This window comes from Athene cunicularia (genome assembly GCF_003259725.1).
Source record: "Athene cunicularia isolate RWA chromosome 4 unlocalized genomic scaffold, athCun1 chr4_part2, whole genome shotgun sequence".
Taxonomy (NCBI): Eukaryota; Metazoa; Chordata; class Aves; order Strigiformes; family Strigidae; genus Athene; species Athene cunicularia.
In genome coordinates this window covers 16884642-16906097 of record NW_020799099.1, presented here as the reverse complement: position 1 = coordinate 16906097, position 21456 = coordinate 16884642, and the positions used below count along the sequence as shown (strand labels likewise).

The following is a 21456-nucleotide window of genomic DNA, read 5'->3' as shown; positions in this document are numbered from 1 at the left end:
ACTTCAATAGCATTATATACATGTAACATATATTACATTGCCAACATTTAATTAAAGGAAACAACACATGTCACATTCTCCTCTCCTCTAAGAGAAGTGAACTGGTAAAATGTAGGAGTAGAATTACAATCAACTGAAATCAGATCTCTAAAAAAATCTTTATTTTGTTTTCTTTTGGACTTCACCTGAACAAATGCATGCACTTTTAAAAGGCCACACATTTTGTGATCAACAATCCTGGCAAGTTCTATCACAATTTGACAGACTCAAGAAACCCATCAGACAACATATAAAAAGCAAATAAAAGAATTATTTGCAGACAGGATACTCTTCCTTTACAATAAAAGGCACTAAATCAGATCTTTAGCTGCTCAGGGGTGTCTTGTTAATTTACACCCAAACCAGGCATGAAATCCTATGCTCTAGGCAAGGACTATCATTACTTTGTATCTGAATGCACCAGCATCTAAATTCCTAGGCAGTTAAATTACAGCTCAAAGTAGAGAGGCCTTGATATTTGTGTATTAAACAATTCACTATGCACAAGTAGCAGTATTTCCAGAGCCTTAAACAACACTGCACAAGTAGCAGTATTTCCAGAGCCTTAAACCACACAATCACTGAAGGAAAAGTGACTTCTAAAGATGCATGATGAATGGTCACACAGTAGGTAGTGCCTATTTCCTTACCTTCCTCCATGTTAAATAAAAGTTTTATCTGAAAAACAACTGCTGATCGCATGCTGAAATGCCAAATGGCAACTATAGATCACCATCTGGCTCAGACTCTGTGCTTCTGAAGACACCTAAGTGCATAAGAAGCAAAAGTGATTTTTGTACCAAGCAAACTTTGCTTGTTTCCTAAATCCTGACCTGTCAGAATTCCTACATACTAACAATCTTTTCAGATTTAAACACCTAATGTTATGTGTTTAAATAGAAAATAAGTGACAGAAAAATTAACAGACCTAGCAAAGATCACATTAAATTCTCTCAGTTTGGAAAGCTGACGATAAAACAAAATAATGGGTTTGGATTTTTCACCATAACCTTTGTTATGAAAATAAAACCAACAACTTCATACCATAGGAACCATTAGAAAAGGTAAATGCCTGATTCAGAATGACCAATAAATAAGAAACTGCCACCAGGTCCACACATTCCTGAGGCTGACTTCAAAAAGAATAGTTCTGCTACTACAAGGAGGGGGTGGGAAGGATTACAAAAGCTTGTGGTTAGAACTATATAGGTAAGATTTTTCTCTCAAAGATAAAGAAAATATTCTGAAGTAATCACACCTAAGTGACTAAATTGTACTAAACTGGCATTTTAAAAAACACAAAATTATAGTTATAATACAGTGAGTGACAAGAAGAGTTAGCAACACTGACTTTGCAGCAAAAAATGACAGAAAAAGACTATTATGCAGGACAAGGTCCATGTGATCTCTGTAACTCACGAGCAACAGCTCAACCTTTCAGCAGATATGGCAGTATAAAAGGCAGCTAAAGACTTGGGAAAGCGGGTAACAAGCAGCAAAGTGAGGTGCTCCACAAAACATTTTTATCATCCCTCAGTCAGCAACTCTTCACCTAGCTCATCGCACCAGTGCACTGCTGAGAAATTTTGCTGATGCACAACTCAACAGGTGCAGGATTTTCGTAATACAAGAAAACTAAGAAGCTGAGGAAATTTATTTCCCTTTCCTACAAAAACCTCTGAGGAACATAAGCAGCAAAGATGAAGACCAAGAAGTATTCTTCTTGTTTTGATATCACTTTTAAACCAGAAAAGTTAGGATTCAGTTAACACACCTTAGCAACTTCCATACAACAAGAAGGCTGTGGAGATCTGGAATACCTTCACATCTGAGAACACAGTTTTGCAACCCCCCCCTCCAAACCACCAATCAAAACAGGAAGTTCTCCTTAGTAAGCTTCGCACATGCTGTGAGAACATTGTTTCTAATGGCTGAAGTTAGACTATCAAATCCAGGTATTAGTCAGTGTACTCTCTACACAAAAAATCCTACATGGAGCTGGGGATCTCTACCCAGCACTCACTTAACTGAACATAATTTGGTCTACTATTCTCCTCTGCCACTACATATATTTTGAGACTAACATAACATGATGATTTCAATTAGACTAAATTTACAGAACACCATTCTTCTGCATTTTTCTCTCAAAAATATATTATTTAAGAAAAAAAATTATACTTCAAAAAAGTTTACATTACATTATGTATTATCAATTGTCAAAAATCAACAGAAGCTTTTTTTTCAAATGTAATTTTTAAATATGTGTTGACCTAATGTCAATTATGGCAATACTAAGTTGACCTCAAGCATATTTAAAGTGGTTTTTCAAGTGGAAAAAAAAAATAAATTTAAAGGTACCACAGTCATTCATTGTAAAGATTTTTAAAAATGTGATTTACAATCTCCCTGTTTATAGTTAGATGATATCTTGAATGATTGCTGAATCCACATCGAGAAACAAATACAGTGTTTAATAACCAGGTGTGAATTTCTAATTTGAACCAACACAGTTATCAGAAATTATAATAATTAACCAAAACTGTCCATCCTGTGTTGTTAGTTCACCCAATAAATATCTAAAAGTTACTCCAAGCTTTCAATGCTACACTTAAAATAGAACTATCATGTGCTTGTTCAGCAGCAATTCTGTAAAGTCAGCAAGTCTCAGTACTATTTGCTTAGTCACTCAAAATCACTGTTTTTCAAAGGTTTGCTGACAGGATACTGCTGATTAATTTCAACACTGCTGTTCTGCCTCCTTCCATGAAGAAAAGAGGTAATATGGCAGAGTCTGCTAGTATGGTCTTTGCCAGGAAAGAAGGGAAGTGGGGTGAGTAGGAGGATGTTATCAGAACTGCCTTACTGTGCTATAGTTAATTTAGTGCAGCTTCATTCTATACACCAAGGCCATAAGGAAAACATTTTCTTAATCAAAGGCACAGCCATGTACATATGAAAGAACAGCATCAGTGGGCCACCTTAGACTATATGTTTGAAGCACTGTCTTAAAACAAATGTTCATATGTTTGAGGTACATTATTTTCATATAATAGTCTTTTTTCACCCTGAACTGCTATACCATTCAGCCTTAGCTCAACAGGATGACAGAAGATTCTTTTGCCACTGCTGTCTTTAACCAGACAGAACTCAGGCTTTATAAACAGGAAGCTGTAACCTTATAACCACTTTATAAAGAGAACTGAGATTTTACTAGGGATGAGGATTCTCTGCTACAAAGATCAGCATCGCTGCAAGATTTTTTTTTTTTAGAAACAAACACTAATCAACATTTTATTATTAGAAACAACTCAACCATGTCATTACAAGACTAAAGGTCTTGTCATACTTTCAACCATGAGCAGAAGAAATATTTTGAGATATCATTACTAAGAGGAAGATTTCTAGGAAGTTTTGCTTAGAGTGACATTATTCACAAGAAACAGCTAAAGACACTTTATTTGAAAACAATGCTTTTGGTTGAGTCTTTCAGCAGGGGCTTTCATTCCTATATTGTATAGTCCTTGGTTTATAGCAAATGTATGCTTTGAAATAAATGAATTGGGGGATAGCCACAGAATTCCAAGACTGCTTTAAGGATTCTCTCTCTCAAAAAAAAATAAAAATTTCCTTAAGACAATTTGTTTGTATATTAGCTTCTCTGCTTCTAAGAACATGCATATACACAGCATACACAGAGGGCACTTGTTTTTACAGTGCACAACATTTTTTCCCCATAAAGAAAAGCAAGCCCAGTGTTTTATTACTTCTGTAAATGCTGCACCAGCAAAACAGCTGAAGTTGGCTTGTACCAGTTGTTTATCATCTTTGATAAAATTACAATAGCTGAAGAAAAATGAGATTTCAGAAATCACTAAAAAATAAAAACCAAGCTGAGGTTATCTGTCCAGGATTTGATGTAAATTTTGTACAGAAAGGCATAAAATGGCTAGCCATAGCCTAAGTATAGGAAAGAAACATGTCTCCAATGCTCATTTCTCACTGACATCATACTAAGTCTGCAGATCTCTGAAGATCAAACTGTCTGAAGAGTTAAAATTAAAAAAAAATTAAAAAAAAAAAGAAAAGAAGAAAACCAGTGCCTACATTTTCTTTATTGCATTTTAAACCTGAATGACTTCTTCTGGAGACTACAAAATATTACTGATAGCAGACAGGAAAGAATTCACATGTCTCCTTTTATATTTTACCATAAACTTGCACAAACTTCAGCTATGTCTGGAAGCCAAACATAAATGAATCCCAGAACATGCAGGTACTGAATCCAGTGTTTTCCTTATCTTTGAACCTCTCCCAGCTTGGACAGATGTGCCATTCTTCACTATGCTGGAAGAGAACAGAACAGATGAGCTCCTGGAAATCCAGCTTTCTTATTCAGACACCCAAAGCATGGGGCTACCGACCATTAAAACACTGCCTGAATTCAAAGAATATGTATTATGAATTACTGTGTAACGTGGTGAAGAAAGAAATTGTTAGTAACAATGGGATTCTCAACACCACGTCTTCTGCTTCTGAATAAATCCAATATTTTTTTTTCCTTTGTTTGGGGATTAAAATAGTCCCAAATCACTATCCAGTGCAGAAAAAGCTGACAGAATTTTCATCTCTGACCATGAAAAAACAGAGAGCTCCCCTTCTTCAAAGACCTAAACCCTGAAGAACTCAGCTCCCTTTAAGAATTTAGCTTCTATGAACAGAAGAATCTTCTTGCGCACATAATTTAGTGCAAGAAGCAGCCAAATAATCTCTTGCAGAGATTAAAGATGATCTCATGACTATTGCACAAGAATCCTCAGGCAGGGAGAAGGAAGTCTTCACTGAAAGTAGGCATTATTATTCTGTCACACCCCCCCCAAAAGTTTTCCATGGTAGCAAATGGTCAAGAAAATAACACAAGCGCTCACAATTTTAAGAATTTGCACGAGGGCTATAAATGCTACACCATGTTACTACAGTGGCTCAGAACATAAAAGTAAGCAACCTCACATGTACTATATTTAAAACTAAAGAATGTGTAGAGATTACTGAGGATACACAGGGAAATTTTTTTTTTTCCCCTCAAAAAGCACATAAACACACAAATTTCTATGAGAACCAACTATCCTTATCTACTTTCAGCATCCTACGTGTAATTCTACAAATATCAAGTAAAGCAAGAACTATGTCCCACACCTTCTAGCTTCTCTTGTTTCACTCAGCACTGAAACACAGTAAGTATTCAATCTTTGATAATTAATTTTATCTGTCAAGAATTCTAAGCAACTAAGATGAAAAGAGGAGAGACTTGACTCTACTTACAGGTTACTTTGATAATCAGCAAAGGGGATATGTAAGCTACTTAGGTAGCTTACAGCTCAGAGCTTTTCTGCAGCTTATGCAGAACAAGTTTTAAGTTGTACAAATGAGACATCAACCTTTAGTTCTGTGTTTGCAGCAGAGAGCTTAAGGCAATTTAAGGAGTTCTGTATTAAGACTTGAGTTCAGATCAGAACATACTTTTAAAGGATCCCCTCCTGATCAGCCCCTCCTATCACACTTGATTCAGAGCACACAAGCTGGATTCCTTTTAGATCAACCAGAAGGTAGGACCCAGAACCTGCCTACTGCCCTGCAGCTGCTAATGGGCATGTGGTCTGGAGCAGACTGAAAATATATGGAATAAACACCCCTAAAAGATGTATAGCATGCTTTGCTTCACATATCTGTTCCTACTGGATCGCACTGCTTGCTAATAAAGACAGCCTTAGATAGGCCCCTTTTCTTAGTACACATCATCCAAAGCTTTTTTTACCTCATTTGTGGTAGCCTTTGCTCCTAGGTTCCACAAAGACACTAGCACTGTGGGCCAAGGGGAGCACAGCCAGTTTACAGGCCCTCCCCATGACTGATCCAGCTCCCAACCTCAGCCAGCATTGCCTGTATGAACTCCTGCCTGCAGCATCAGGAGAGCACAAGCAGGGACAAAAGTCTGAGCTGCAGCTGACCACAGCTTCCTCCACCACAGCCAGGGAGCATATATATGTAGTTAGCCTCTCAGATGGAGGTCTCTTCCCCTACTGTAACTGAGGGCCAGGTACTGAGCAGACATTTTAAGATCATAGAGGTGCTTTCTCCCATTTAAGGTTACAATGGACAACTGCATATTTCAGTTTATTTTTAAGGAAGACCTATATCTGTGGCCTAAGAATAGAGTTTTGCTCAATGTTATCCATTTTTCCTTCCCATTGCAACAGAAGTAACAGGCCCCTAACTTCATTATACAAAGAGATGGATTTTCTCATTCTTTTTGCGTTGCCCCAGGTGGATCAGAAAAATCTCATTAAAAATCTGATCAATGAAAATCTTAAGAAAAGCTGAAAATGAAGTGTAGTTATTAATGCAGTTAACATTATTGCAGCTGTGTGGCAGTATGAACTGAACTGACAGCTCTAGAAATAGGGACTAGGTAACAATAAATAATACTGCTGTCCTCGCAGCCAGACAGGATTGATTTTTTGTTATTAATTTCTGCAGTTCTGTGAAGCACTGCCAGTTAAGTAAAAAATAAAAAGGAGCAGAGCAGGCCTGTTGGCTACTTCTTGATAGAGTAGCTGTAGACCTAACACACTAGAATATAATTAATTTCTTAAAAAATAAATTGCATTAAAAAAAGGAAAGTCATTTCAAAGAAACAAATATAACCACTAACTCCAGTAAGTACAGTTATTACTAGCAATGATAACTAAGCATGCTTTCTCTTTGACGAGTTAATTGATAGCAGGAAAAACACGCAGGACTTTGCAAAACCACACTAAAGCAATCGCTAGAAATTTTTCAGACTTCGAGAGAAAGACTGCATTTTAGGCATCTCTGCATGAGAGGATGAAGCATTAGCAAGCTATATTCCCAAGTAACCTCTGCCTTGCCCCCATTTTATAAAGGTGCAACAGAATTTTTAAAGCTATGAACAAAATACTGCACAGCTCTTCTCCTAGAGCCAGGCATTTCCTGTAAATCAGTAGAGCTTGCAACAGCGTTCTTTTAACAAACAACTTGGCTATACCATACTCTTTTTAAAAAATCTAGATATCTAAGGTGAAAAGCCATACCTAGATATGTTTTAGGGGTTAGCTCAAAAAACCTGGATCCCTATTATCAATGGTACAGATGCTACTCAAGTGAAACAGAATGGAAAGTTCCAAGAGAACAGTCTGCAAATGCAGGTGATCAAAGGGACTTTGCAAGTAGGCCAATAAGCAATGGTGCTGTTAGGAATTTCATAGCTAACAACTAATATTCCAAAAGGCATTAGAAGTGCATCACTTTGATCTATAACCCAGTATGCACCATCACAACAGGCAGGAAACGCCAACTTAGAGAGGTAACAATAAAAACTTAAGTGTAGCCAAAGCAGATGCCTGTGGCTGTAAGTTAGAAATGTATTAATCAGCATATAATTAGCATTCAATTTCCTTGAAAGTACTATGAGAAATGTGATTACCAAAGGGGCAAACAGAGATTGATATAGTTGCATGTAGAAGAAATCAACTCAACAAAAGCCAGATAAAAGGACAAGAGAAGCACAGCAGACTGTAAATATGCAGGACATACTCCCAAATACATAAGGATGACCGGCAAAACATAAAACAAAGCAAGCAGTACTGGGAATACAGGAGACCACCCCTTGCAGGGCCTATAGAGTGGTGGTAATGTAAAAAAATCAAGAATTAGATAACAGTAGAAACAAGACCAGTCCACACTGGTTCTTACTTCACTCAAAAAGCTCTCAAGCCTAATCATCTCAACTTCCAAGGAACACCAAGGGCCACAGCCACCACTGTTAACTGTACAACATCAGATCTGCAGTACTGTATACTCACAGCTAATTTACAGTATCTGTTAAAGACTACCAGTCTTGTGTACACAGTGATGATTAATAACATGCATGAGTTAACCTTTAGCAAAGGTGTGCTGTTAATGAATGAAATTAACAGTTTTAAACCTTAAACCTTGCCTGATCTGCCAGCCTTCTATACACTATCATGGCAATCTCCAATTCCCTGGTATCTAGCTATAAACACATGCACAACTGCTTATATTCAGTCCCAATACAAGTTCCTTCTGTCTGCACACATACCAGTCCATCTGAAGGTCCTATTGGTTCAGGAGCCAAGCAATTCAGTTAACTTACTGCTGTGCTCATGATATGGTGCCTGCAAAATTGCAGGGAGGGGAAATAAGTGTTATATGATGTTCTGTAAAACTATCATTTCAAGTCTTGCACAACACTGATGTAGGGATGATATGTGACTAATGCAGCTTCTAGGCAGGAAAGCAGCTAGCCCGGAGTGAATGCACAAGTCTGGGTCTATTTGCACTGTAAAATAGAGGAGCTTGAACCCAAGGAGAGAACATCCACATGCACAGAAGAAACAATCTCAAACCACAATGACGTTAGAGATGTTTGCAAGCATATCAATGCATCTAAATAAACCAGCTGTCTGATCCCTAATTAGTGACAAATGCTCCCTTGAATACATTGCTCAGTAGTTCCAAATGTGAGAACTTGGACTTAAAAAATATAACCCCTTTCCAAAAGTACGCACTGTATAGCAAGTTTTATGAGTGTTAGCTCTTCCTTTTTTTCCTTCCTAAAGGCAGGATGAAGTGTCAAACACTGTATTAACTTAGAATAACCATATACTAACCACATCTTGTTCTCACAAGTCTACAAGCAATTTTTATTCTAAACACAACTATCATAAATCATCATTAAGATTAATAATGTGGCTTGAATCTAGTAAGATTTGCACAGTACAGATTTGACATTTGGTTTTTCAGCCATTAGCTCTTTAGTAGTAGTTTGCTCATTTATGCAGAATGGAATTTTAATACTGATCCTTCCTTACACAACTCATTGCAGAAATATCTCTGCAGGATGAAGCCACGCTCCTGCTGAGGTTGATGTTTGGTCTGTTCGAGAGAAACTCATCATCCTCTTCCACTCAAAACTCTCAGCTACTTTTGTTCTCAATTAACTCAGCATAACTCATCTTCAGCTCAAGAATTTTAATATTGCTTTTAGCATGGAAATCTGTATGAAGCATCTACAAGCAACTACAACTTTTAGCATGGAAATCTGTATGAAGCAACTACAAGCAACAAGAAGAAGCATAGTAGAGCAAAAGGTTGAAATATAATTACACACTTTTTCCACGTCTACAGACATTACGTGGTATACAGCTATAATATCTACTTTTTAATAGAAGGATTTTTCTGTTTTCATTTTTCCTGGAAGACAAGATAAGAAACAAGTGTGCACTCACTGTTGGGTTTCACATGTAAGGGAGACATGGACACACGTTCTGGGATGTCTTTGTGCTGCCATCAAACACTGCAGCAAATCACTCAGACATCAAGAGCAGTAATGTTCACCTTGACTGCCTCAAGAAAGCTCTACCCCTTTTCCATTCCAAACAATCATTTTCTCATGAGGGGAAACGCAGTCACAGGAGACAACCTATACTAAAAAGAATGCTACAGAAGATTTTCAGCCAGACTAAAAATTGCTTACCCAAATAAAATACTCCTATATGAAGAAAAGCATCATTGAACAATATATAAACAAGTCTGGACAAATAGTTAATCTTTCAACATAGTTCTGGAAGTACAGCATTGGCTAGAAACTAAATGAAAACTCTACAGACACTATATGTCCAAACTACAGACTCTCACACATGCTTAGGAAAAAAATAATTTTGTTTATTAATGCTACTTCATTTTACTACTTCATCATTTATTCTTGCTAAATGCAGCCTCATTATGACATATGGACTTCTCATGTGAAATTCCAACACAGACTTGATTCAAAGCAGAATACACTCAGCCCTTGAAGTTCTGCTCATATGCAGCTCTTCAAGTCAAACCATGTAAAACCTTCAGTATTTTGATGACTTGCACCTGTCTTAGAATATTTTTGAAGAAACCCTGGCCACTCAGAAATTGCTTTTTCCCCCCATGCCTATAATCTCTTTTGTAATGTAGTTTCACTTCAAGTTTGTCAAAAGCACACTAACAGCAAGGATGGCATAAATAAATCTAATCCAATCAATGAGCAGACAACTGTTTAATACAGCCAAATAAAATGTACTCATCCGAATCAGATCATGTTTTCTCCAAACTAGTAAACAGCTGCAGATACAGTCTGCTTCCCATCAGATGTTCTGTGTATAACAAACTATACCTTGTATCTCTGATGGTTCACTAGTAATTCTTCAAAACCATGACTTTCAAAACATATGAGAACTATATTTTATTGAAGAAATTAATAGGCTCAGACTGCCCAAGCCACAAATTGAAGACCAATCCAGAAATACTATTGTAGGTGCCAGAAGTCTGCTCAAAGTTAGTATTTGCTGGTATTTTTATTATTATGAATACAAGTGCAGACCAGCTCCTTTGAAGAAACACACTTCAAGTGTGACAAAAGGAAAAGCTCACAATGCCTATTATAACAGCACAGGAGCAGAGAAAATAACTCCTTTAACACTGTCTGGAAAAGGTATCCCAAAGGAGTACTTGTAAATGTATTTAAAAGATGGAGAACCTTAAAAGTAAATGCACATCTTACATTCTAGTCTGTGGTATGAACAATGCTAAAATAACTGGCAAACTTTGAAAATCTAGTGAAATTTTGACTGTCACAAACATGAAAACTACCCATAGTGAGACTGTTGAAGTACAAAACTTCTACCCACCATAGTTATTTGTGACTTACTTTCAATTAATTCACAAGAAAAAATCCTTGCATGTGCAAGAAGACAGACACAAAGGAAGCCATCCAGACCAAGACACATTTTCAAATCTCAGAACAGCAGTAAACTATTATGAGCTTAAATCAGGTATTTACTATTCTTGTTTGACTATATACATAAATTTCTAGCTGTTTAAAAATTTAACTGACTCCTAAACATACTTCAGAGAGCTGTGTTTGCACTAATATGACTGTTACAAACTAAAATTCAGTGCATACTTTCTCTGACTCAGAGTAACAACAAACAGGACAATAAACAGGGAATAAACAAAGCAGGAGACAATGACCCAGACTACAGTCTCTCACAGAGAGGACAATGAAGACTGATCTGGTAAAAAATGGGACATCAATGCCTAAAATTCTTATCCCACCCTGTCCTATCCTAAAACTCTTCTCCATGGTTGCAGCTTGAGTTCCCTGTGGCACACAACTCCAAAGAGCTCCCCTGATGTTATTGTGATGCCCTGTGGAAGCACAGTAAAGAAAAGTAGGAATTAATGTTATTTTTAGAAGCATTGATTGTAGTTACGATGTCCACATGGCTATCCCCTGAATAAAATACAGAAAACACTAAACTAAATTCCTTTTCTGCTTGTGATTACCTAGGGTAAGATCTGCAAAGTGCCAACTCATTTCATCCATTCGAGAGTTCTTGAAATTTACCTGATAACAGCAGCAAATGCTCCTTCTAGGATCTCAAATATGCATCACTCAAAAGAAAACAATCTGGATACAAATTACCAAACACTTACTTGCATTACCCTTTGAAAGTGAAGTTGAGCATGTAGACTTTGAGGACAATGACAAACCATCTTTGTCATTCACCCTGGAGACTGTTGTTACTGTATCATTAGGTAATAATTAAATTCTTGAATATATCACAAATTCGAGTTCCGCAAAATTTTTGGTGGTATGCTCAGTAAAATGACTTACTGCACTATGAAAACACGGTAAATGTTTAGAGTTCTAATTCCCAGTGTTCGGCCCCTATGTGCAACTGATTCATTAGAATTAGAAAATATGGTGAAACTCTGAGGTTAATTGAACAAAGAACTCCACTGCCTTTCTTTTTTTGGATATAATTCATATAATAAGGAACGTATGCTCCATGTGATGCATGACTTCAGGAAAGATTAACTGCAAATAACTACCAAACAGCTGTATGGCCTGTTTGCCAGTATGTATGGAAAGATAGACAGTCCATAATGTAATGTCTTGAATTTCAGCACTAACAAAATAGAAGATTTCCTGCTGATTTTACATCGAGTTGTGGTACAGGTGCAAAGGACTTAGGTTACTGGCAAGCGTAAGGAAAATTAATCTAGAAACCAGAAGAGCAGCTTCTCACATTCCATAAACAGTTTATAAAATTAATTACAATAGCATACACATGAACTCCGGATATGTAACCAGCTATGCAACCAGAATAAATGGAAAAAGCCAAATAGTTCCCTCCAAAGGTAATTGATATAGACAGATCACATAACCAATAACTGGGAATTGGTCCATCTAAGTTATTTCTGGAAATTTATGGGTCTCACATAAGAACCAAAAATGTCAGTTTTCATTTAAAAAATATAAGTAGATGGAAAATGTCAGTCTTGCAAGAAACTTCATTTGAAGTCAACATAATGTATTTTAATTACTACTGCAAAAGCTGTAATTTACAGTAGATGAACCACTAATGTCTCATAAAGCTATGAACTTACATATATAGCCCTATACCTCAGGTGTTACAACTTCCTGAAGAAATCCCAATTGGCTCATTAAAAGAAAGATCAGATAGTAGACTAACTTATTTCAGTAAAAACCCTCTCAAGCCAAGAGGAAAAAATAAAGCCAGGCTTTATGCATTTACTCTCAACAGAGCCACAGCCTAATGAGCTGAGGTTACAGTTGCAAACTTATCTCAGTATGTTAAAAAACAAAGTTCCATACCTTAGAAAACTATCTAAAAAACTCAAAAATCCTTCTGAATGCCACAAAACACATGGTAGTATAGATGGACATAATGGATGTGCATACAGACCATAACTATTATTTGAAAAAGTTTTGTTCATAGAATTATGATAGAGAAATACCTGATTTTTTTTTTTTCCCCCCCTCAAGAAAGGACATCTTGCCCCTTGCAGTTCTAAGGCTGCAGAATTAAATTACAACAGAAGTTGTCAGAGAATCTACATTAAGTATACTGTATCAAGAAATTCAAAGCAAATTAAAATAGCTACAAAAACAGTCAGGAGGCAGCAGACAGCCTGGGCTGCTTCTCATCTGACACCAGATACACACGTCCAAAGAACAGTGTGAGAACTGAATGAAAATGGAAAGAAAGGAGCTTCTAATGCTTTAACTATTTCTAGAACTTTTCACAACAGGAGCCTAATACAAAACTATGTGAAGGGCTGTATGATCACATGATCACCCTTTACACCTAAATACTCTCTATCTTAAGAAAAAAGGTAAGCCATATTTGCCTAACATTCCTCAAGCTATTAAGTCCTCTGCAACACAATACTGCCATACAAGCGTAGGTTCACAAAAAGCTAACACACAGGCACAGGGCATTTTGCATTTAGATTTATCTCTGCCAGACAACATTGTTAACATACTATTTAGGGGTTGCAAGGCTCGAAAAGCTACAGATCCAGTATTACTACATTTATGCAAATCTAATTTGGGATAAGTCACTGGCAGTCTGTCTGGAGAGTATTTTATCAAACACATCTGAGATGCCTAATGTTAACTGGGAAGACACATACAAATTTGTTGATTATTTTATTGAGTAATCATCTTCTCTATGCTTACATGAGATGAAACCTAACGCTTGCTATAAACTTCTCAGAAACTAGAATGAAGAGACTTTGGATTTTTCTAGATGTGTTTTATATTTATATATTTGTGTGTTCTGAAAACAGTCAGTTAGCCTACAATGCCTTCCTATCCCAAATAGAAATAACATTTCTCTTCTTCCACTCTTCACATTTTCTGTGTTACATATTCATTAGGACAAGAGCCCACTTTCCTCCAAAAGTAAGAGTGATAGATGAAAATTACAGTTACCACTTTTAGCAACAAGTCTGATGGGGATTTTTTCTGTCTGTTTGCTTCTTTTTAAAGATATAACACAACTATTTTACATATCGTAGTATGAAAGCAAATACTCTTGATATCCAGTCTTTGGGCTTGGTTTTGACCAAAGCCTTTCTAAAGTAAGCAAAATTCAAATCACGTATTAGCACCCTGGCATATGTATTTGACATCCTGTCCACTTTCTAGTTAATAAATTAATACATTTCTGTATATGAAAAACACACATCAAATTCTGTTCTTTCTAGTGAAAGTTATATTTCATCTGGCAGGCATACAATCTTCAAAGATACTTACCCTGTCATAGGACTGGTTTTATTTTTAAAAAGAAAATCCAAAACTACTAGTACCAGACAGACAAGATTTTACGAGTTACAAAGTACTTCAGTAGTAAAAAAGTGCTCCATAACTACTACAGCTTTTAGAGTCGTATGGAAATAAGAACTCCCTCTTTTAGGCATGTGTTTTATCTGATAAACAATGTCTTCAGGTTAAACTTTAACACAGTAAAATTTATATAAACCAAGGAAAGTTAAAAAAGGTCTGGGAATTTGCTACAGGTGATGTATGAAATTATGGTGAATAGATTTGCATCCAGCTTGACACCTTACCTGACTGGCTTTCTCTCTCGTAGTAAATCTTCCAGACTCTTTTCACAGTGTTCAGCCGCCACAACCAGTCTCTCTAATTGGGGGAAAAAAAAACCAAAAACAAAACAAAACAAACAAAAAAAACCCCACAAACACAAAAAACAAAGCGTGTATGAGGACTAGAATCCTAATGAGACAATGGGAGTGCAAACTTCTCAGACTAGCTATCTGGCAAATGTTAAAATATTTTGGCATACACTGTATGGACAACTACACATAATTAAGTGTTAAATATGTGCAACTTCTGGATATCACCACCATTTTCATTTATGAGATACAGCAGATTATCCTCCCAGTTTCCTCATGCAAAGCACTGTCCGTCCATCCATCCATCCATCCATCCATCCATCCATCCATCCATCCATCCATCCATCCATCCCTCCCTCCCCTAATAAATGTTGAATCCCTCAGCCAGTGTCAGCCAGATTTGACTTCAGAAATGAGGTCTCAGTGACAAGCATCTACAAATTTGCAGGACTCTGTAGCTGGGTTGATGAGAGTCTCACAGTAACACCAGCTTTGAGAAAAGGGTCTCAGACTGAGCACAGGAGTTTTAGTCCTGATGGGCCAACTAGTACATTACTAGCTCTAGTACCTCTTGCCCAACAAATAGCTATAGGACTTGCAGGGGTCCCATATGTTGCAAAGCTTAAAGCTAGAATCTTGTTATCTAACTCTATTGTCAAATTTCCTATTTAACCATAACTTCTAATTTACTAAATATTATGTTAGGTAGTTTCTTAACCTTTCCTCCTAAACAGTATTGTAAGAAAATCCCAGTTTCTGTTTCAAGAAGATGAAAATTAATAAACTTTCTAGATCTCCTGACCGCAGAAAATGAAAACTTTAAAAGTTTAAGAACAAATGAAATCACACAAAGAATCCCCCTTCCCATGGAATGCTTCAGTGTTTGGAGTTTACAGTTTTCTCATTTTTTAAAAATCTGAAGCATCCTATCATATCACATTCTAAAGGGGAAAAAATTACTTTCTCTATGAGACCCTGTAGCTAATCAAATACATACAATACACTTTTATATGGGAATATTGTTGATTTAAGTTAAAGGTGGATATCACTTAAATTGTCACAGGCGTTGCAGTATTTTTGTGGAAATTAAGTGCCATACTCCTGATGAGCTTGCAACAGAATAAGATCATCCGGAGCAGAAAAAAAAACAACAGAAGCCTTACTTGAAGTAACAATACATGTGATACCAGTTACTAAAAAAAAAAATAAATCTGTACTAAAATAACTGTTAGTGGGAGAGATCTTAAAGAGCTAGAATAAAAATAAAATAAAATAAAATAAAATAAAATAAGGGAAGCTTGCAGCCAAGACATGAGATGACTGAGAGAACAAGAACAGCTACAAATCAAGCACAGGAAACCTAACCATCATATGAAAACGTTCACCAGATTAGAACATGGGTGTATTTCAGGGTCCCACAGAAAGACATGACAGAGCAACTGAGTACAAGAATTTTACAGTGAGGTATAAAAAGAAAAAAGTTCTTAGCTTTTATCAGTTAACATAGCATATAACAAAAGAGGACAGACAACTAACATCTGCCTCAACTCTGCAGAGGAGAAACAAAAGCACCAGTATTGCCAGTCACAGCAAAGGAATACAGTCATTTTGAGACCGAAAATCAGCCACTTCTTGGTGCTATAAAGGCAATATTCTGCTCAGACACCTTTAGATATCTTGTCACAAAAATATAACTGTAACCACACATAAAATTGCCTTGTTAAACCGATACTCACCATGTTTACCTCTGGTAATGTCAACATACTGACAAAGCCTGGGATGTGTGATTGTTTTAAGGATTTGAAATCTCCCCAAAATTTTGATGGAGTTAGGTGTCAAAGGAAGGCCATTACTTCCACAAACATCATGTGGCAGAGCTGAGGCAAAGAAGGTGGAGGCACCCATCTCAGTGTCTTTTAAAGGAAACATCTTTTTCTCATAATCTTATGCCCTTCAGAGCAATTTGTGTTCCTTAAAAAGAAAATACAGAGTACAAAATTATCTGCAAAGATACAAATTCTTATGACTCAGCTTACTAGTTTATTAAATAATGCTTTTTTTTTTTTGTCTGTTATGGAGGAATAGGACATTTTAACATAATGAACACATAATAATAATGCAGTGCTGCTGCATCATAAACACTACATTTAAAGACAAAAATATAGTGATAATTTTAAACACAGTTTTAAGAATCAAATAAATTATTTTAGGAACAAATAAATGCTTTAATACAAACAATCTTCAGATGATTGTATATCATCTGAATACTATATTGGAGATATACTGCAATATAGGATGTTATATATTCAAAAACCAATAAAGGCACCAAACAGAAAAAGCACCTTCCAAAATACCATCACCAGGCCACAAATCCAGATTACCACAGCTTTAGTGATAATCCAGTATCTATATACTATAGATTTCCTAATATTTAAAGTCACAATCTTCTGCCCTATCACCATTTCTTTCCTTACCCATCGGTAAACTGCTAGCTCACACACTAATTCAATACAAACAAATTAGGCATGTAATCTTCCTTAATTTTTCCTTAAATATTTCTATGAGACAGTCAAGCGAAATAAATTAGCTTGCAATTTAGTTCCAGGAGCACTTAGTTTCATTACCATTTTTCTCTCCAGCAGGAACAAACTCTTTCTCTGAACTATGCATCACAAATCAATGCGAGCTAAACATTTTTTTCTGCACTTTGTCATAAGCAACCACTACACCATTCAAGAACAGAAAAACCTAAACCATGCACAAATAACAGACACTTTACAGTCAGCTAGGCCTCAGATAAAAATGTCTGACCTCTTTTTGCTATCAAACTAAGAATTTAACCTGAGGTGACAAGTGCCAAAATCCAAAAGGTGAATTGAGCCTTTGCTCAGCTCATTTCTGGATTGCCCAGATGGTGACTTGAGACACCACAAGCTGTTATTAGGTACTGTCATCCTCTGCATACGTTAACTTCCATAGCACATACATACTTGTGTATAATGACACATATACAAACCCAGATAAAAAGGCCAAGCTTAAACACTCTTAAATGGGCTTTGGTCTGGAAGTTGTGATGGCGAAGTAGATGGCACTTCCAAATAACATGGGACAATAGGCCATAGAACAAAAAAGACCTGCATGGACAAGCCTGCGCAGAAGAGTACCATCCATCTCACTTCAGAGACATGGCACAGAGTCTGGAGGCATCTATGTATACAATGGAGAGTAGTAGTCCACTGACGTGGAAGCCGCATCCAACTCTCGTGAGCTACAGAATAGTAATTATAAGCTCTAACGTGTAGAAACAGATATGCAGTGGCTCCAGAAAGAAAAGACAAAGAACCTTCAGGATTTTAAGCCCGTAAGATAAATAATATAGAAAGCTTAAAGTATAAAACCAGTGTAATTCTTTCAAACCTGATGTGATCGTTTTTTATCATTTTAGGGGCTTCATGAAACAAAATCCAAGTAGAAAAAATTACGCAGAGCACTAATAAAGCTAAGTGCTATTTTTAAATTATTTTTTCAGCCAACATTGACATGCTGGTTTCTCTCACAAGGAAGTCACACAGGAGAAACAGAGCATTTAATACTTTAGCATTTCAAAATTATTGTTTTTCTAAGGGAACAACCTTGTTCCCAGCAAAAAATTCTCAGTAAAACCCTACCAAGTTTCTTTTTTGAATTTTAATTGAGAGTGATACCCTAACAAGTTGTGCAGAGATCCTTATATACGAAACATATTTACTAAGTCTATACAAATGGAAATTATGGAACGTACCTTCCATTTTAACTAATACAGTCCAATTTAAGATACAAAGGAAATATAAGACGGCTCTCATTCATGTTTTGTTTATTTTTCTCCCCTGAATACACACAGGCATGAGGTATGTAAATCTAAATTTGAATATATATCATCATCATATTAAATATGAATGCATAGCATTAAGGAATCAAACTTAAAAAAGGAAGAAAATAAATCTGAAACAGCATCAAGCATTGGAGTTTTTATTTAGTACTTTTGTGTTAAAAGTCTTATTTGTAAAGATACAATGCTTTCATTTCTCATGAATATTTAATATTTTCCAGAAGTGATTTATTTTAGGATGTCAATAATGCAATTTAGAGTGAGAATATTCCATTGGAAAGACATAAATTGGACCAAGTGTAAGCACAAAGATATACTGGCATGCAGCCAAGTTCCAGTTGGAACGTTTTAACTGTGTATTTATAAGACACATCCCTGTAAAAACACTATGTCCACCAGATGAACTACCTGGCTTCAGAAAGAAAATATATATTAACCATAAAGAAAAAAAGTCTTGATTTAAAGAATAAATTATAATATTGCTTGGCTCTATAGTCCTCTAATAACTGTTGTAAAATAAAGTTAATATGAGCAGAGTTGAGGGGAGAGAGAATAAAATTACGCCAAACAGCGAGGTGCATTATGTCTCTGAAAAGTTAAATATACAGCGTACAATTTACTCAGGTAAGAAATGTTTTAATTTTTACTGCAGAAAAATAATCTGTTAGATAATGCTTCTCTAATACATTGTATCTGCATTCAGCTAACATTTAAAAATTAATTTTAATAAAAAGAATTGTTAAATATCATCTGTTTAATTACCATTTTAAGAGATTAAACATTTCTTGTACACTAGATCACTTGGCCTGCAAAGATGAATTAGACCACCTGCAATGCTTGCAACTACACAACTGCACATTTATCAGTCACTTCCTTTGCTTAGGAAACACACAGACAAAAAGAAAGACATGAAGTAAGCAAACAATCTTTCCTGTCAGCCACCTGAAGGAATCAATGAAGAATTTTAAAAGTATGCATTAAAATGTTTTCTCATTACAGAGTTAATTCTGTAGACTCCACTAAAGCAATGAAAAATATTCTCTCTGATGATGGAAGAGAGTTAGTTCTGTCAAATAGATCAGAGTTTAATTGTGAAGTTAGCTCTGTCCTTAACTCTCAACTTCCATAAATTCCAGGCACTGACTTGAAAAATAAACCAAGTAACCCCAAACCTAAAAACTTAACCTTCTAACACATATTACAACTTAAGTGAAAGGGTTTTAAAAATAAATTATTTCAGTCTAGACATTTCTCTAGTAATTACTGACATTTTAAAATTCAAACAGAAGTATTATATATATTTTTAAAAATTGATCTAAAACCAGATCTTATCTAGCTATTTTTAAATTGTAGGGAGGTTTGGTTTGGGTTTTGTTTTGTTTTTTTTTTTTAATTCACATCAGTCTCTGGCACAATTATAAACATAGAGAGTGCTACACAAATCTCCTGATGTTTAAGGCACAAATTTTACCACCTCACACTCACCTCTTCTATATATGAGACATATCATTAATTTTATGATTTGGAGGAATGAATTATAGCCTACAGAACTCCCCTATTACTTTGAAATAAAAAGAGGAAGAGAAAAAGAAAGGTTTGTTATTTTAAACTGACACCAGAAACAGTTAAGGCAAACTCAGTTTTGGAACTGAATTCTGGAAATTCAATTTTGAAAATCCAAAACAGTGAGGATGGAAGAGGAAGCAAAAACTTGTCTTATTAGTGTCATCTAAAATTACTGAGTCGTTGTTTCCAAAGCACTGTTTATTGTGTGTATGAAAGACAGTCTGACATATCTGCAAAATAGGTCTGGCATAAAGAACAGAAGTCCAGAAGTGGCCTGTTTTGCATTCCACCTCTGAATGACCTCCCCTAGTCCACTAACTCCATCCAAATCTCCCTTAGAAACGTTTACAGTGCACAAAACCACTAACAATATTCTCAGCAAAATCCACCACAAACAGAAGACCTTTACAAATTCCTATTTAATATTCAGATTAGCACTGTTTTTATGTCTTTCACTTGAAAGCTTTTCCATGCCCAACACTGAGAAATAAAACACAAGTTAGCCTCTCAACTACTGAGCAACTTACTTGCTCCCCTGAATACCTACTGCTCTAAGAGAACAAATTTTTTCTTCAGAATGTAAAATTTTCTAGCCATCGTTTACAATTTTTTCACTGCAGCAATGCTAAATCAATTGAGTTGATGAATACTAAGAACTTTGCCCTTAAAAAACCAAAAATATATAAATTTGATTCTCAGAAGCAAATATTGCACAGACCAACCTGAATGAATCCATCTTGTGAAAGACATCTATGGTTCTAAAGTGTCCACATGCACAAATAAAGACAACTAGCCATCTGCTCCTACCTGTTAGTAATTTTAAATGGCTAGTTATTTAAATGCCTCCTAAGTATCCAGGTGTAAATGTCTCTTGCCTAATAAAGGCAGCTTTTCAGAATTAAAACATAAATTATAATCAATACTGCTATTGAATTATTTTTAAAGCAATTGAGAAAAATTTCAGGAGAGGAGGTGGCCGGAATATCCTATGCTGACACTATTTTTCATTAAATCACAATATTTTCAACAAAGTACACCATTTAAGAAGACGAAATTCCTTCCCAAAACATATCTTCTTTTGTTCTTAAGTCTTAAAACATTCCTACTGCAACTGTAGTAATTCTAAATTTGACAAAAATAGTGGGCAGGTAATTACAGATTATACACACATTAGGCATACTTAAAAAAATTGTTAACATTGTTATTCTGTTCAAACTAATAAATTCAGTGCAGAAAATAAACACTTAGCTTCAGATTCCAGCTACATCAACTCAGCAACAGATAGAATAAATGTGCTAAAATTATCATTATAATACTCTTATTCAAAATAAACATAAAATACAAATCAGATTTTGACAAGGCTCCAATGTTATTATTTTGCCTTCAATGAATACAGAAATTTGGGG

General features: G+C 35.7%; 1 protein-coding gene across 7 annotated transcripts in view; it reads right to left on the bottom strand.

Annotated features, from left to right (window-relative positions):
- The window catches only part of TBCK (TBC1 domain containing kinase), a 152633-nt gene that overhangs the window by 131080 nt on the left and 97 nt on the right, over positions 1 to 21456 (bottom strand). For 5 of the 7 annotated variants that reach the window (XR_003398258.1, XR_003398260.1, XR_003398259.1 and 2 more), the window contains exons 1-3: positions 19337 to 19469; positions 16353 to 16587; positions 14551 to 14623 (exon numbers count right to left, since the gene is read on the bottom strand). Coding sequence is in view for 2 of the 7 variants with exons in the window: in XM_026847360.1 (XP_026703161.1) it covers positions 14551 to 14623; positions 16353 to 16545 (266 nt within the window). In the remaining 5 variants the exon portion in view is untranslated. Of the gene's footprint in view, positions 1 to 14550; positions 14624 to 16352; positions 16588 to 19336; positions 19470 to 21456 lie in introns of those variants that run through there. The other 2 variants (XM_026847360.1, XM_026847359.1) reach the window with 2 other exon arrangements.